Source organism: Besnoitia besnoiti, chromosome V (assembly GCF_002563875.1).
Source record: "Besnoitia besnoiti strain Bb-Ger1 chromosome V, whole genome shotgun sequence".
NCBI classification, from domain to species: Eukaryota; Apicomplexa; class Conoidasida; order Eucoccidiorida; family Sarcocystidae; genus Besnoitia; species Besnoitia besnoiti.
Genome location: NC_042360.1, coordinates 1,089,205 through 1,101,660, shown reverse-complemented (window position 1 = coordinate 1,101,660; position 12,456 = coordinate 1,089,205). Strand labels below are relative to the sequence as shown.

Here is a 12,456-nt window from a genome sequence, read left to right as displayed (position 1 = left end):
GGAGGGGACTGAGAGCCATGCAAAGGCGGCAAGCAGAAGGCGGCTCGACCCCACGTGACCTCGCCCTCTGCTCCACGCCGACACCAGGCGAGGCAGCCGCAAGAAGCTTTGACAGGGACAGCCGGGGCGCCCAGTGGACGAAGCACGAAAAAATGTCACACACAAGAGGGAGGGACTGTCGAGGAAGCGGAAGCGAAGAACGGAAATGCTGGTTCAACCTAGCGGCGAGCAGACAGCAATGGGGGAACGACCGCCCGCGATTGAAAAACCAAAAATGGCTGCGGCGCCTCCTGGGCGCAGGTGCCGGCAACAGGGGGCGGCAAAGAAAGCAGCTGAGGTCGGTCAAGGAACAGCGACAGAAAGGGCGCGGAGGAAAAGTGAAGACCTGCAGACTGGGCTGGACGTGCGAAACCGCGAACCGTGGCCTCGCCTGGCGAAGGGACTGTCCTCACCAGAAAATATCCAGTTTGTAGAACGAAGAATGACGCAAACAGGCCGTTCAACGGAGATATTGACAGATGTATCCCTGGCGAAAGTTTGCAACGCAGCGGCGTTGCCGATCGAAGACTGAGGGGAGAAATGGAACGAGCGATGCCTCTGTAAGGCAGCGAAGCGAACGGGGCGGAAGCCAAAACGTTTGCTACTGAGCTTGACAGACGACTTTTCAGAAGAGTAAAACAATCAAATGGAAAAGCAACGGAAGCAGAAGCTATATCACACGATTCCCGCTTGCATCACGGTGCAGGAGAGCAAAGAACAACAGGAGAGGACAGAAGACTGCGAGGTCGAAATGAGCCAAGACAACTTCGTAGGCTCGTTTTCGCCCCACACTTGAGCAGAGAGCTATACCGCCGCAGACGAGCAAACAGTTTAGGGAGAAAGAGTTCGAGAAGAGTTTCCAACCGCCTTTGACCTCGAACAAGTCGAAGCAGCTAAAGAAGATGCAGGGTAAGAGCGCTACAGAAAGAAGGCCAGATGTCTGCTGAGCAAACGAAAGAAACGCGAAAGATCATCGCGCAGAGAGATATTCCATCGGGACAAAACGATAGGAACCCGATCGCTACGGCCGGGCGATGACAGATCAATCGATGTAGCAATGTATGACGAGGAGTGTGGACGCGCAGGAGACAGAGACGGCGAAGGGAGCCGGTAACGAAAAATCGGGTCTCCCTTCCTCGGGATTTAATCTGACTTGACAGGGGAATGCACAAGAGGAAAACAGGATAAATTAGACAATCGTAGCACGCTCCCGACGCCACACAGCGTGGAGGCGGCTCTCTGCCACGTGGAGGCAACTGAGGCCTCTTCTGTGGAAACGACCGGACTACCGGGGAACGCGCCCGCTGTCCTCGCGGAAGATGTCCGGAGGGAGCTTTCTCCTCCCTCTCTTGATTTTTCTGTGGAAAAAGGAGAAAGACAGAGGCGAAAGCGGCTCCGGAGTGAGTACGTATTTCTCGGGAGAATTCGCAACACAGCGATGCCTGGCTCGAGGCGAAGACGCATAAGTGCGAGAAACCTCAAAAAGAGCACCGAATACTTGCGAGAGGGACTGTCATTTATCAAGCGTAGATGATGCATATGTGACGTACGAAGTGAATATCTTTATCACAAGCAGATTTCAGAGTTGAAGGATACGGGAGATGCGCAAGGCGGGGAAGAGAAGCAGGGAAAAGATTCCAGGCGTGATGTGTAACTGAGTAGTCGAAGGCAGCCTTGCGGCGCCTTCACGACAACCTTGAAACCGACAAATGAAGTTCTACGTCTGCCTGTTGTTCCAAAATCCCGGGGGGAAAGCAGAGCGACTTCTTTTCTTCGAAGAGGACGACGAGCAGGAAATTCGAGAGACCTCTCTTAGGCTTTCCCCCCTCCTCTGGGCGCTGCGTGCGCTTTGCTTCTCGAGACTTCTTTTCTCTTCCCCTCTTTGAACAAAAAGAGGATTTCCGCAAAGGCCGGCGCCTCGACTGTGCCTTTTCGACAGAGGAACCTGCACAAAGTGAAGAGAGCCAAGTCAATAGTCGACGCGCACGCTGTTGCCTCTCTGCGAAAACTCGTGATCGAAGAGAAAAGGAGGCGGGAAGAAGAGAGGCCAAAGCCCAGTCGGTGCGCCGTATCTTCGTTTCTTCGCTTTTCTCCCACCTCGCTGACCGCCTTCACTCCAAGGAAAAGGGACTGAATCGTTGCAGACGGATGCTTTTCGTCTCTTCGCCTTTGACAACGAAGGCGTGGCCGCTGGGGAAAGTGAGAAATGTGTACCCGTGACAGGGAGATGCTGCATCGATCGATATCTAGCTACCGCGCAGCCTTGCGAGGGGGTCCGCCACCACACACGCGCCAGATTTTCCGTTTTGTGGTAGTTGTTCTCGCTCGACTTCACATACATGTATGCAGCTGCGCCTGGAACTCCTTCCTTGTGGCTGCCAGACCCGATTTCGAAAAAAGTGCGCAGGGAAGTTGCTCGGATAGAGGGGTCGCGACACGTCAGCTCGGCGCTGCACACCGACTGCCTTTTGTACTTCGGAATCGTTAAACTAACCCCTCCCTTCACCTTCCAACCGGTGTACTAGAAAACGCGTGTGCTTGCGGAACTACGCATGTGGCAGAAGGGGCTTCGATTTTTTCGTGTGTCAAGCAACCCCGCGGACAGTTGAGGGAGCACCCTGCACGCGGCATCTGTGCAGTCCCTGACGGATTGACTTACTTTCTGATCTCATGAGATGTGTCGGTTGAATGCGGCTGGGTAGCGGATCAGTTTCACGCATCTGTAGCTCGTGTGGGGTCCGTTTTGCCGTCACTCAGCTACCCGACGCTTCTGCCACGCATTCGGCACAGAATCAATGGTGTTGAGAGGAGGCTTTTGCGGCAGGTCATGAATAGTCGCGAAACTGTAGGAATGTACGCGGCGTGCATCCCTGCAGTCCGATTCGTCCCCCTGAAACGCTGGCGGAGTCGAACTGGGGAAAGGCAGCGATCTACTGTTGCCAGCACCCTGCACATATTCGCCACGTTGTGCATGTATCTCAGCATGTCTCTGCCTCCGTAATACGCAGTGTGTCTTGGGACGCTGCATTTAGCGAAAGCAACAGAAAGGCGGCCTTCCAAGGCATGCGTGCTCGCGGTTGGAGGAATGGGGTAAATCGGTCGGGTGCATGTTCATAAAGAGCTACTTCGGGGGAGTGCATCCCTTCTGGAGGGCTGACAGCGCGTACCTGTGCACGCTGGGTATGCTCGTCGACGATACCTTCAGTGTCTGAAATCCGCGCTCCGCCTGACTAACTGCAAAGGCGAGACGACTGAGTACTGTATCACCCAACTCCGAAACAATGGTATTAAGGCGTATAAGCGAGAGGACAGAGGATAATTTATAGCCGCACCGCAGCGCCGTAGCTTCACGTGGGAGTTTTTGCTTCAAAAAGTAGTGCTGGCATGCACGGATGGACGATGGTATACACCTACATATTTCTTCATGCGACTTCTGTATGAACGACACCGCATGCGAAAAAAGCGTCATGGACGTGTGTGTCTCGAAGTCGCTCAGTGTGTGGACTCGTGAAGATATTCCTACATCCTTCAAAGTATAGTACCTGCGCGTACCGATATGTATCAGCGTACGCCTTCGCTCATGGCGGCTCAGAAACGCTGACTGAAGCGGGAGCTCTCGAAGATCGTTGTAGGTCAGGCAACGCAAGGCGGCGCTGGACTTCTCGTGGATAACGCGTCCTACTCTAGAGAGCGCTAGATGTATCTAACCGCGCACGTGGCAGGTGAGAAGGAAGTCTTATACCCAGTAGAAAAAAACTGAAACGTGACAGTATTGTATGGAGTGTCTTAACAAACGTACGTGGCTTTCATCAGGCCTTCAAAGAGTACTCAGAATTCTAAGAATGGATACAGCAGAGCGCTTACTGACCCCGTCAAGCTACCGGGGAAGCGCATGGAGTATCCTGTCAACCGTATTCTCTGCAAGTAAACTGGTAAGTGACATTCATTTGGCTTTGCAAAGGGGAATGCCAAGAAAAAATTCATGGACACCACGCGACTGCAGCTTCGCTCACGCGTCCCCCGGTCCCCATAGACGGTAGCCAGCTTGCAACGCAGCTTGGCGCACGATTGGAGGCCTGACAGTTCTATCGAATGGAAATCGACGCCTCAACCAGCCTTCCCTATTTACAGTCATATCAGTTCTACGCAACGCAAGAGTCAAAGGGCATAGCCCCCCCGCCCCCCCCCCCCCCCCCCCCTCCTCCACGGAAGAAAAAATCGTTGGATGGATTCGCGGGGTCTGGAGAGACAGCCCGAAGCAAGGATTAGCAAATTTCACTATTAAAGAGAAAATGTCCCGCGTGAAGCGATCCCGGCATGTTCGGCCGAAATCCGTCGGTGCGGCGATGTGTGCGACCGGTGCGCGACTTGCACTTTTTTACAGCGGCAGAGGAGGGTCGCCATTCTTTTCAGCTAGCTCGCGTTACCTGGCGTGACAGGTTTCCGGTCATCTGGAGTTGGAGTGTTTTGCTGGTCGCGGTGCGGGCAGTGGGCCTCGTGGCGCCGTTCTTTCTTCGACGCATGCGGCTTGTCGTCGTCTGAGTCGGTGTCGCTCTCGCTTGAGGACTCGCCGAAGGGCCGTTGCTTGTGGAAGATGCAGCACTTTTTGCTCTTCTTCTTGTGCATATTCTCGTTGTCAACAGTGTGCGCATCCCAACTCACGCGGCGCTCGGCTAGCGGCACCACGGTGGAGTCGCCAGATCCCTGCGAAGACGCTTCCCGATTCTCAGCGATGATGTGAACGACCGCCGGAGGGGAAACAGTCGTCGTCGCGCTGCCGCTGGAACCCTCCGAGCCTCTTGCCGCCATGGGGCCAGGGACGCATACGCCCACAAAGGACGCCGAATGAAGCTAGACGTTGTTGCGAAACTCTGCGACTTGCGCGTGTGAAGAACAAGTCGACGCATCCAGGGTACAACGGGCGAGGCGTCTGGCGCGAAACGAACCCTGACATGAACAGGAAGAACGTTCAATGGACAGCGAGGTAGCCCAGCGAAACCCGAGACGAAAACGCAGCGACGCGCGTTGCCTGATGTCCAGGCCGCGAGGCCAGTCGATCTCCGCCCCTCTTAAGAAAAAATCAGGCTCTGCGTTCAAGAGGAAAAAACGCAGAGCAGAATAAGGGAGGGAGCAGACGAAGCGAGACTGCTTCGGCTCTGAGACTCAGCGCGTAAGGCAGGGAAAGGCCAACGGGAATCTCACCGGATGACCTCTGAGTCGCTGCGGATCGTGTCGCTGGGGAAGGAAACACTACGGAGAAAACGAGTAGGAGTGCTATCAGTTTGTCAACCCCAAAGACAGTGGGACCACAAATGCAGAAAGACGCTATTGGCGGCGAATACAGGCCTGAAAATGAGTGGTAGACTCCACGTTGAGAACGCGACTCTGGCTATAGTGTCGCAGGCAAACGACCTGTATTGGTCCGTCGTCGTTGCGTATAAAGCACGCTGTATCGCTAACAAAAAAAAACGCTTCTCGTGTAAACGTCAGCAGAGAAGGGGAAGACGTGCAAGGGCGTACAAATCGGCGCAAGGCAGTGGCAGGGCAGAGAGTCGCGACTGTTTCGGATCCCGATGCGCGGACGAACGGGTTAGGATCGCAAGATTACAGAGTGAATTTTCTTCTTGCAAAAGCCACACAAGCCAGAAAAAAGACATTCTTGAGACCGGTGACTTACGCTAGGCACGAAATACGGAAGAACGGGACAGGGATGCCTTAGACAGTAGGTTCAAGGTTTCGGAATCGTAGCGCATCTCAGCTCCGTGACGCGGGAGGAACTTAAAGTCAGCGCATACGAAAGACGCAAAAACACGCGTCGATCACTAACACAGAGAGAAATCTTCATAGAACTATGTTTTGGTGGTTCTAGGGAGTCTTCTTCTGATGAGCAATGGTGCGCTCTCTACGCAAATCGGCAGGAATGCGGTTGTACCGTGCCATGGCGGGCTAGCCGCATGCAGAAGCGTTGGGCGTACGGAAGGGCGGCGTGGAGCATTCAGACATTCGCGAAAAGTCGCTAGATATTGTATTGCAGTTCTTCACAGTCTGCTCGTTGACAGGTCACGGAGATCCAGACACAAGCGCGGGTGGATGGGGGAATTGGCAGCTTCTGTGTGTCTTCGTTCACGGCCAAAGGTGGGGTTTGACAACGAGCCAGCGAGTCTTCTAGGGGACGGAGGCAGCTGTGCGACAGTAGAACACCTGTTCCGCAAATTTCTTTGGCTACATTGTGAACTGTCTGCGAAAGGGGAGGAGACCAGGGAAGGCGAAGAGTACAATTCAGCGCGAAGACACGCACGGCATATCTTTTCACCCGGGTCTCCCTCGAGCTCAGGATTCAGCCTGTTAAGCGTAATGAGCCGAATATGGAATTGTCAACAACGGTTAGATGAAGGAGTATCTACCATGGCCACCCTGTTCCCCCCTCTCTGCAGAAAGATTAGGCACCATTCACCCAGGGTGTTGCAACCTCAGCGGCGATGGACATGGTTGTTGCCGGACTCTGCACTTCTGCCTGTCATCTGGTCTGCACCATTTCTTTCCTTGTATACCGTCTAAGCAGAGCTTTTCTTCCACGCGTGATCCATGGCAAGTGGTGAGAGTGAAGGTGCAACGAGCGTTCGTGCGTTCCACACTCCGAGTTTCGGCCGGTGATTCTCGTATACGACTGTACGGATCGAGCATGCATGCTCCACAGTCGTATTTCTCGCGTTCGCCAGACCTTTGGGGAGACAAAGATCCACTTCGTTCCCTAGATCACCTACATGGTGCCTGATCATGAGGAGGGTCCTTGTCATCGAGGCGTCGGATGGTGACGCAGAAGGAACGGCATGGTGTACGGGTAGGACACAGGAACATGCCCACCTCGATTACTGTTTAAAAGTAGACGAGCGGCAGCCGCAGTTCCACTGGTCACCGATTCACTACTAAGCAGGCGGCTAGCGTGAAGCATTGTTTGGCCGCCGCGTACTTCACCATTCACCTTCTTCTTAGATAAATAGTGCCGGCCGTGAGTTGAACCCGTGTTGTACGCCGCCAAAGCGCAACTCGTGTGCTCCACGCATTTCGTGCTAGTGGGCTTGGATGTTTTTGCCGCTTCTCTCGCGATACACACATGTACAATCTTCGAGCAATAGTCAATTTGCAAGCGAGATTTGACTGGGTGTGGAGCATCGCTCATCAGTAAGACACGCGTGTTTTCATGATGACTGCGGTTTCACGCAACGTGCTTTGCGACGGAGAAAGGTTCCAGTGTGTCTCGCGCGCAGCCTCCATGCCCCCCCATTTGCCGCTACCTTTGAAATACGTGAGTGGAACTCCACGGTCCGCGATTACCTATGATGCTACATCGAGGTGTATCTCTCTGACTATCTTTTTCCTTTGGAAATGAAACCTGACTCTCCACCCATATTTAACCACTGCAGAGTGGAGTTTCAAAGCAAGGCAGAGTGAGGATGCGAGCGTCATCCGCGAGTGGAGGCATCGTTGCCTGTGGTTTAGATCAGTCCCATACGGGTTAAAGGGTGCAACTCTACGTGCACTCTGTGTTTCACTTCTGGCCCAGTACGGGAAAAAATGCAGCGCCGACTTGCTTTTTCATGCTCTCTGTCTCTCGCTCGCTAGCGTGTTGAATACCGATCCCTCCCGAACCACAGTCACCCCCCGACGCACCGCTCTGCTTCTCATGCGGCATTTTGCAAACATATGTGTGCATACAGTCTTGCATATATCTATATCTATATACATGCAGAATGTAGACAAGGTGCCTCGAGTGGTGAACGCACCAATAGGCCAGCGCTGAAGATAGGAGACACGGTGAATAACCAAGTTTTTTCCTGTGACTAAGGCGTCACAGCACAGGCCCGTTGCGTACGTCTAGGGGAGCTCCTCAAGCATGAAGCGAGGTTCCTCGTCGCGTAGAGACGCAGGACATCTGCGTCACGAAATCGCGTGACGCTAGGATGCACCTTTTGCGGTGATCCCCTGCGGCGAATGCCCCGCGAGGGAAGACAGTCCTCTGTTCGCCGCCTCTCACTTTTTCTCCCGACCGCCTCCCCGTTCTCTCGCGCCCTTGTTTTCTCGTGTCGGTCTGCATGGTGTTCCGTTACTTTTCTTTCCCGGCCGTCAGAGGGTCCCCTGTCCGCCGTTCCCCCGCCCCCCCTGACGCGTCTTCCTTGGGGGTTTCTCGAACCCTGTCGGCTGCCGAGTCGGCGCCGCCCTCGCTGCTTTTCGCTGAAAAACAGTGAGATATTCAGAGCGCGAGAGACGACGGAGAGAGAAGCGCCAAGGGCGTGCGCAGGTGCTGGTGACAGGACGTCGCGACTTCCCGATGGCTGGTGTTGTCTCGCTTTTCCGCCAGCCTTCTTTTCGCAAAGCGAAGAAATTGCGCAGCCTTGTGCTCTGTGGTCTCAGTGCGCGAGCTGGGGGTTGGTGTTGCGGCGCTCGCGGGCGCGAGTCGCCGGTGGATCTGTATGCGAGTCCTCTGCATTTCCGTATTCGAGAAGGAAAAGTTCATCGTTTCTTCCTCGCTTCTTTCCAGTGGCGCGCCGCGAAGGAGCGCCCTGGCTCGTATTAAACCCCGTTGTCCTCCTCACAAAAGTCACCGCGGCGCCACCCGGGCGAAGACGCACGCGTTTCCTGCCGTGTATCCAGTCTCCGGTAAGAGATAGGGGGAAGACACAGACACTCGGCGATGCCTGATGTGGAAGGAGACCTGTACATCTGCCATCTGTGAACTGCCGTAAACCCGATGTGTGCCTTCCTCCGTGGCGTGCCTTTCCGTCGCCCTCTCGCGGCCGCGAACGGGAGCATCAGGACTGAGAATGCACTGAATTTCTTCCTTTTTTTTTTGAGAAAACCGCTCACAACCAAGTGGACGAGGAGGACAGGTGCGAGTTCGTGGACATTCCCGTTCGTGCGCAGACGTTTTAACCCAGGAAGGTCGACGCGGTTCGTTTCGCCGCAAGAGGCGTGTGCCCGGGCGCGACACGCGGAAATCGATTTCTTGAAAACGGCAACTGTGTCTGCCGCTGCAGAGCAGCGCCGGCATATCTCGAGTGCGGTGTCCTGGCGAGCGTAGGCGCCTCGGATTCCTTTCTCCGTGTGCACCGGAGCCCCGTCCTTCGCGAAACAACCGATCTCTCCCTTCTTTCTTGACTAGTGTGCAGCGCGGTCTGGGGACAGGACGCTGCGCAGCTCCTTCCCGCTGCATCGCTCTCTGCCTGTGAATCTCCAAGCGCGTCTTTTTCATTGCCGCCTTGCGCGTTCTGCGTGTGTGTCTCCGCCGTCTCTGCAGGTCTCGGGTACCCCGCTCGGCGTTGTTTTGTTTCTGCCTTTTTTCTCGACACGATGATGCCTCGCCGTCCCTCCCGCGGAGTCTCAGGCTCCTGCGGGTCCCGCACCTCGCGGCTGCTGTCTCTGCTGCTCGCGGCGGCATTGCTGCCGGCGAGCTTCTCGCCGCTCGGCGCGGAGGCGCAAGTCGTGGGTCTGGATCTCGGCTCGGAGTTTGTGAAGGTCGCGCTGGTGGCTGCGGGTCGCCCGATTGAAATTTTGCTTAACACCTCGAGCAAGCGGAAGACGAGCAACGCCGTCTCCTTCGCGGACGCCGAGAAGCGCGAGTTGGGCGACGAGGGCGCGGCGCAGGCGTCGAAGAAGCCCGACCAAGTGTTTTTGCACTCCAACTTGCTCCTGGGTCTCAACGCGACGGACTACGGCCTCGCGGACGTCACCACGACGACTGAGGACGCGTCGCGATTCGTGCCGTTGCACCTGAAGGGCGACGTGCTCCCGAGCGGCTTTCCGCACGCTTACTACCCGTACCGGCTGTACATGGACCGCCAGCGCCACAGCCTGGCTGTTCTCGCGCGCGACGGGCTGTACTTGCCTGCGGAGTTGGTCACGGCGAACATGCTCGCGTTTGTGAAAACTCTCGCGACGCAGGCGGCGGGCGTGAGCGCCGATACGTCGATTGGCTGCGTCATCTCGATTCCCTGCCGCTACACGCAGCGACAGCGCCAGGCGCTGCGCGACGCAGTGGAGATTGCAGGCATGAACCCGATTGCCTTCAACCACCACTCCGTCACCGCGGCAGTGCAGCACGGGCTGGACTTGCCGACCAACACGACGGCGACCAAGCTGTTTTACGACGTGGGCAGCTCGGGCGTCGACGTGGGCGTCGTCGAGTTCTCCCCCGTTGTCTTGCCCTCGAAGAAGGAGGTCCTGCAAGTGAGGCTGCTGGCGTGCGAGAGCGTCAAGGGCGCGGGCGGGCACCACTTGGACTTGGCGATCGCCGAGAAGATGCGCGAGGCGTTCGAGAAGCGGCATCCGAGCCAGACGCTCGAGAACGTCCCGCGGGCGCTGAAGAAGCTCGTGAAGCAGGCCGTGATGAGCAAGCACGTGTTGAGCGCCAACAAGCAGACACATTTTCGCGTCGAGGGGCTCCACAACGACGTGGACTTCCACGAGCCGATGGAGCGCGCGCACGTCGAGCAGATGCTGCAGGAGCGCGGAATGCTTGAGAAACTCAAGTCCTCGCTGGACGCGACCCTCGCCCAAGCGGGAATGAGCATGGAAAACATCGACCAAGTCGAGCTCCTCGGGGGCGGCTGGCGCGTGCCTCGTGTCCAGCAGGAAGTCAGCGCACTCGTCGGCGGCAAGGAGGTCGGCACCCACCTGAACGGCGACGAAGCGATGGCGACCGGCTCGGCGTTCATCGCGGCAAACAGCACTGTCACTTTCCGCGTCAAGCAGATGCTTCTCAGCGACATCTCGCCGTTCGAGTACATGCTGAAGATCGCGGCCGTCGCGGAGGAAGACGACGAGGAGACCGGCGTGAAGAAGGGTGAGAAGGTGGAGAAAAACAAGGTCCTGATTGCCCGCAACACACGCCTCGCCCAGGGCAGTCGCACTGTGTCTCTGCGGACAGCCCACGACTTTGCCGTCGAGATCATGGAGGACGAAAAGGTTCTCATGAAGCTCGAAGTCATGGGCGTCGCGGACGCGGCGAAGAAGCTCGAGGAAGAGGCTGAGAAGCTTCGGGCAGAGAAGCAGAAGGATCTCGTCGCCGCGGGCCTCGCCGGCGAGGAAGAGGAGCCGCCGAGCCTGCTGCCGAAAGCCAACATGGTTTTTAGAGTCGACGGAACCGGCGTGCTAGCCTTCGACCGCGCGTTCCTGACCCAGGACTATCACATCTTCGTGCCCGTTACTACCACGACGACGCGCTCAACGACGACCAAGTCCTCGGCTTCTGAGGCGGAGACGACGACGACGACTACCGCGGCACCTCCTCAGCCGAAAGTGAAGCGCGTCACCAAGCAGGTGACCGACGCCCTAAAGTGGAGAGAAACCTTGCAGCTCCCACTGCCTCTGACTGCCGAGGAGAAGAAGGAGCTGCGGAAGCAGCTCCAGGCGTTCGAAGCTGCCGACCTGCGTGTGCAGCGCCTCGCCGAGGCCATGGATCGCTTGGAGTCGTCGATCTACGCCGCGCGTGGCCTTCTCGAGGAGGAAGCGATCGCCCGCGTGAGTTTGCCTGAAGTGCGCGAAAACCTGCGCAAGACCTTGGAGGAAGACGAGGAGTGGATCTACGACAGCGCCAAGGCGGAGGGCATCGACGCCGTGAAGAAGCGGCTGACGGCGCTGCAGGACATTGTCGAGCCGATGAAGAAGCGCGCGGAGGAGCTCGAGGCGCGCCCGAAGGCCGTCGAGAAGATGCAGCAGGCCCTGTCTGACGCCAAGTCGCGTCTGGAGCAAATCGAGACTCGGCGCAAGTGGGTGCCTCAAGAAAAGATTCAGCAGGCGCTCGCCTTCCGCGACGAAGTCGCTGCTTGGTGGAAAGAGAAACTCGACGCGCAGCAGGCGAAGGCTGACACGGAAGACCCTGTGTTCACCAAGGCGGAAGTCCTCGCAAAGGTGAAGGAAGTCGGCGCTGCAATCAAGGCACTGGAAAACATCCCGCGCCCAACTACCACTACAACGACCGCGAAGCCCCAGGAGGGCGAAAAGGCCGAGGAGAAGAAGGAAGGAGAGGCAGGAGAAGAAAAGAAGGAAGGAGAGGCAGGAGACGAAAAGAAGGAAGGAGAGGCAGGAGACGAAAAGAAGGAAGGAGAGGCAGGAGACGAAAAGAAGGAAGGAGAGGCAGGAGACGAAAAGAAGGAAGGAGAGGCAGGAGGAGAGGCAGGAGACGAAAAGAAGGAAGGAGAGGCAGGAGAAGAAAAGAAGGAAGGAGAGGCAGGAGAAGAAAAGGAGGAAAGGGAAGAAGAGAAGTCTTCTGAGAGTCAGCATAGCAGAGAGGAGCTGTAAGCAAGCGCGCGGAAGAAGGCTGAATGGAGCGAGTGCCTCGGATGACGAGGCAAGCGTGCCTTGCCCTACGACAAGGAATCAACTCGTGGCAAGAGAGGAGATGAGTCAAAGGAAGGTGAG

At 56.6% G+C, this 12,456-nt stretch overlaps 2 protein-coding genes across 2 annotated transcripts; one reads left to right on the top strand and one right to left on the bottom strand.

The window, feature by feature from the left end:
- Positions 1-4,452: 4,452 nt before the first annotated feature.
- BESB_059770 (protein phosphatase inhibitor protein) lies at positions 4,453-4,848 on the bottom strand (the record flags this gene model as incomplete). Its single annotated transcript, XM_029364391.1, has 1 exon — positions 4,453-4,848. The coding sequence occupies one exon, from the start codon at positions 4,846-4,848 to the stop codon at positions 4,453-4,455; it is 396 nt and encodes a 131-aa protein (XP_029219099.1).
- Positions 4,849-9,387: 4,539 nt separating this feature from the next.
- Positions 9,388-12,336, top strand: BESB_059760 (DnaK family protein; the record flags this gene model as incomplete). Its single annotated transcript, XM_029364390.1, has 1 exon — positions 9,388-12,336. One exon carries the CDS (start codon positions 9,388-9,390, stop codon positions 12,334-12,336), a length of 2,949 nt encoding a protein of 982 aa, XP_029219098.1.
- Between the last annotated feature and the right edge of the window lie 120 nt (positions 12,337-12,456).